The sequence below is a fragment of the Epargyreus clarus genome, unplaced genomic scaffold (genome assembly GCF_041222505.1).
Source record: "Epargyreus clarus isolate Ecla_fem2 unplaced genomic scaffold, WU_Ecla_fem_2.2 ptg000019l, whole genome shotgun sequence".
Taxonomy (NCBI): domain Eukaryota; kingdom Metazoa; phylum Arthropoda; class Insecta; order Lepidoptera; family Hesperiidae; genus Epargyreus; species Epargyreus clarus.
In genome coordinates, this window is record NW_027332227.1 from 7763288 (window position 1) to 7767493 (window position 4206).

At 34.0% G+C, this 4206-nt stretch overlaps 1 protein-coding gene across 1 annotated transcript; it reads right to left on the reverse strand.

The window, feature by feature from the left end:
* Nucleotides 1-607: 607 nt before the first annotated feature.
* On the reverse strand, nt 608-3527 carry LOC140750331 (uncharacterized). The gene is made up of 5 exons (XM_073083789.1): nt 3314-3527; nt 2668-2855; nt 1933-2141; nt 1254-1504; nt 608-802 (listed from the first exon to the last, which is right to left on the reverse strand). Exons 1-5 carry the CDS (start codon nt 3514-3516, stop codon nt 691-693), a joined length of 963 nt encoding a protein of 320 aa, XP_072939890.1. The 5' UTR covers nt 3517-3527; the 3' UTR covers nt 608-690.
* Between the last annotated feature and the right edge of the window lie 679 nt (nt 3528-4206).

The window sequence follows — 4206 nt, forward strand, 5'->3', positions numbered from 1 at the left end:
GTTGAGTATTACCGAAATTTAACAACTTCTAGTATTCGGAAATACAGAACCAATTATATTACTTTATTCCATGTGTTATAAAAAGACATTATTCTAAGTAGATAACTATATAGGAACATTGTAAATAATTCGCAAATATGTAAAATGTAGAATGTAGATAAAATAGGTCGTATGTTATTGATAAATTACTTAATTATATATTGTAATTATAGATTTTACGAGTATGTGAATCGGTCTTAATTTTGTAGTGCTTAGTGAATACTTAATATTAATTTATTATTTGTTGTAATTACAAAAATGGCAATGTATTAAATAAAATAGCATACCTACTTATATTCTGAAGTTTTATTAATCAAAAACTGCGATCTTAATGTATTTAAGTAACTTATAAAGACATTTAATATGTCGGTTCAAATTGACATACGTTTTAGTATAATTGGACAGTTGTTATTCGTTTCTTAATTAATAATTGAAATGTATCATGCATGTATCAAATAAGATTACTATCAAATAGAAAACAAACAACAACAATTTAATATACAAAAAGTGCTCATAAAGATAACAGTTGATTGGTTTAAAAAAAGAAACCGAAGAATACAATGTTTATTTATGTATATTTTTATTTATTTTAAAATCCAATTACATACAACGAGTGTATTTAAGAGAAGGGCTATACTTAAATGTCTTTGATTACTTGCAATGTTCTAATGGATAATAGTCGTTGCAGTCAGCGCCGCCTAGCCCCAAAGTGGCAGCCCGCAGTGCTCCTAATGCTCCTCCACGGGTCCAGGCCACCCCTGCACTGAAAATATGATATTTTAATTTTTTGTAATACCATTATGGGTTTATTCAATTCTTTTAACACCTCTTCTACAGTGGCTTTTCAATGCTAAGCCTTGTTTGTGGGTGCGTTTTTGGATTTTAAGGAGTTTGTAACTTGTAGAGTCTGTTACGCGACGCTAGTTACAATTAAACTATTATATAAAAAAATAGGTGACCTACTAAAACGACGATTGTAGTTTTGTTTGAAAAGAATGACTATAGGCTAACTTAGAAATGGCTATTCAAATTAAGAAGTACGTGGGTACTCCTTTACTCTTGAATACCAACCAACTTGTGATACACTTCCGAAGATCTTCTGTTTTAATTTATTATGGGTTCTAGATGTCTATTAGTGACAATAATTAAGTACATAACATCTGTCTCGAACTAAGTGTAAAACTGTTATTGTATTTTATTAATATAATACTCACTACCAAAGCGGAAGCCAATATCGGTTGCTGTCGTTAATATTCCGCGCATGCTTGTTACCTAGACACAGTGTACGATACAGACAAGGCGTAGACCTAGGTCGTACAGCCATTAGAGCGTATCTAGCTATGCTGTTTAACACAGCCGTGGATTTCTGGGGTTGGTCTGATTCGCGCTTGAAACGAAACACTTCGTCCACGTTCACCGTATCTCCGTTGTCGACCATTTGCATTACTTGTGGTGGATGGTCACTCTGGAAATTTAATATAAGGCCTTCGTTTAGAAGAATAATGTTGGAGAATGTTAATGTTGTGATGTAGTGTGATAAGTTAATAGGAATCGTAATATTTTTTTGATTATTTTTTATAGAAACATTGAAATGTGCTTTTGCGCAGAGGTAAGAAAAAATGTTCATTCATTTTAACATCATTTCTTATGTATTTAAACCATATAAGTACTTTAGACACATTTCATTTTATCCATATAAATTCAGATACACAGGTCTTATGAGTTTTGATATTAATAAATATTTTTATAATATGCCGTCCTTATGCTAACCAGTCGGTGTGTGCACTCTGCCTCTACATACAGTAATAAATTCACAAATTAGTTATTATAAAAAAAAACCTCTGTACGGTCTGTCTGTTTGTATGGTCAGGTCTTTTAAGATACATTTCTTACCATAGTAATACACATGAGTACTTGCAGCACGAACATGCCGAATGACAAGAAGGCGATGCCAGTAAGCGATATGTCGAACAGGTCTGATATTCCCAGGCCGTGATGGTCACGTTCCACCGCGTACTCCTCATGAGCTTCGTGAACTTGAGCTGATGGATGGTGATACAGCGGCGGAGGGGGAGGTGGTACTGAGTATTCGTAGCCGCCACCTTGAATGCAAAATTGTCGTAACTTATTTTTTTGGAGTGGTAGAATACTTCATGGTCACATGAAACAGACGCCACGCCTCTTTCAGCCTTACGACAGTATTAATTACTGTATTTTAATTGAAAGTAGGTATTTGTAGGTGAGACATTTACACGAGGTTTTCAAATTTAGTCCTCCCTGGTAACTTCTATGGCCGACCTTTGGTAGGAGTATATAAGCCTATTTCAGATGTCTATTATAGATGTCCATAGTGCCCATTGACAATCAAGCACGCTCGTTTGTTACTGCAGTTTTCTAAAATATAACTTGCAAAGCGTTAATGGGTACAAGTATGGTAGGAAAAGTGTCTATGACACAAAAAATCGTGTAGAGATAGTATCACTAGGCTAATAACAGCTAAAGAGCCGTATGAAGATTTATTAAAGAAAAATAGTGAATTGTAAAGTCGAACTTTTTGATTTCCAAAAAGAAGGGAGTGGCAATTTCAACAAAGATTTATATAAGGTACACAAGAGGTAAAACAATCACCATGTTTAGAAACATCATAAGCTGAAGGAGTTTCTGCTTCACCATACCCCGTCTCTTCGCCTTCGAAAACCTGATAACCCTCTCGAGGCTGAACATTCGGCTGTGGAGAAATCGGTGCGGATGTGTTCGTTGGATTGTTATTCAACGACATGTTGTAATGCCGGTATATGTCATTCATAGCTGTTACCCTAAAATAAAGATAAATGGAACAGAATTGGGTATATTAAGGATTGTTAAGTTACGTAGCAATATTTTTTGTGCATAATTTCATAATATCGCTTAAAGATTATTCTTTCTAGAGTTATAATTATCGTACAAACTCAGTATTAAATTAAAAGTACGTACAGTTTATTTATTATGTTGGGAGAAAATTTTAGCGTTTTTGCAGTACCATTATTCAGTATCTTCTATTTCTATTAAGGAATTATTTTGTTGAGTTTTAATGAAAAGGTGTGGGTGCCCGATGGCTTATTTACATCTAGGGCGACCAACCTAGTCATCAAGTGAACACTTCTGTAATTAATTTCCTATTCTTTGCTACTTCCGTATAACAAATATAAGTAGGTATATGTGGTTCGTGACACACTCAAATCTATGACTGCAGTGATAACATCAGGTTAACTGTCTACCCACTCTTATTACTTACTTGGCCAACCATTCTTGGTAATTCGTAGATCCTGTGTCATACATAAAGTTACTACGTAGATCTTGAACTCGTGGGGTCCAAGTGTTCCGCCCCATAAAGTTAGCTTCAAACGGTTTTCCGAGACGATTCTGCAGAGAATTTTTGCCCATCTCTTCCAAAATTTGTTCAGCTACGTAATTACGGCAATGGTACTCGTTCATCATTTTCCTATAAAAGGTTATATTAGAAATAAAAACTGACCTCCAAGAAGTTAAAACAGTAAATGATGGACCCTCGTATTAAAGTTCTATTCCTAAGCCTCTGTGAGTTCGAATACTTTGAAATAATGACCATATTATGTTAAGCTTAATAGTGTGGGAAACTATCTTTAAAATCAATTATGCAGCATTTGTTTAAATGACAAACATCACGAAGAAACCTACATGCCTGACATTTTACAAAAAGGTGTGTGTGGAGTCCGTAAGCTACACTTAGGAGGACTATGGTGGTCCATTACTAATTAACTATCCCAATATGAATGCTTATTTTGAAAAGAGAAATATGAATATGAATCTTTATTATATATTTAACACTAGAGGTAACACAAGAGTCGAACTATTGGAAGGAATCAAACCTAAATAGGATAATGTTAGAAATTATGTGAAATTATAAGAACGGCTGTATATGTATACACAGATCTACATATATAAATACTATAATGCGGGTACATACTTACCTATGAAAATCTAGTGTAGATAAAGCAGCATCAATGGATCCATTGACTGATGGCATCATGTTTCCGTTAGCAAAATCTTTTTCCTCTTCGATATTGTTTTTATTTACATCGTTTACAATTAAATATGTAGGCATTAAGTCCGTGCGTAAAATATCGTTAACATTCAAATCATTATCAA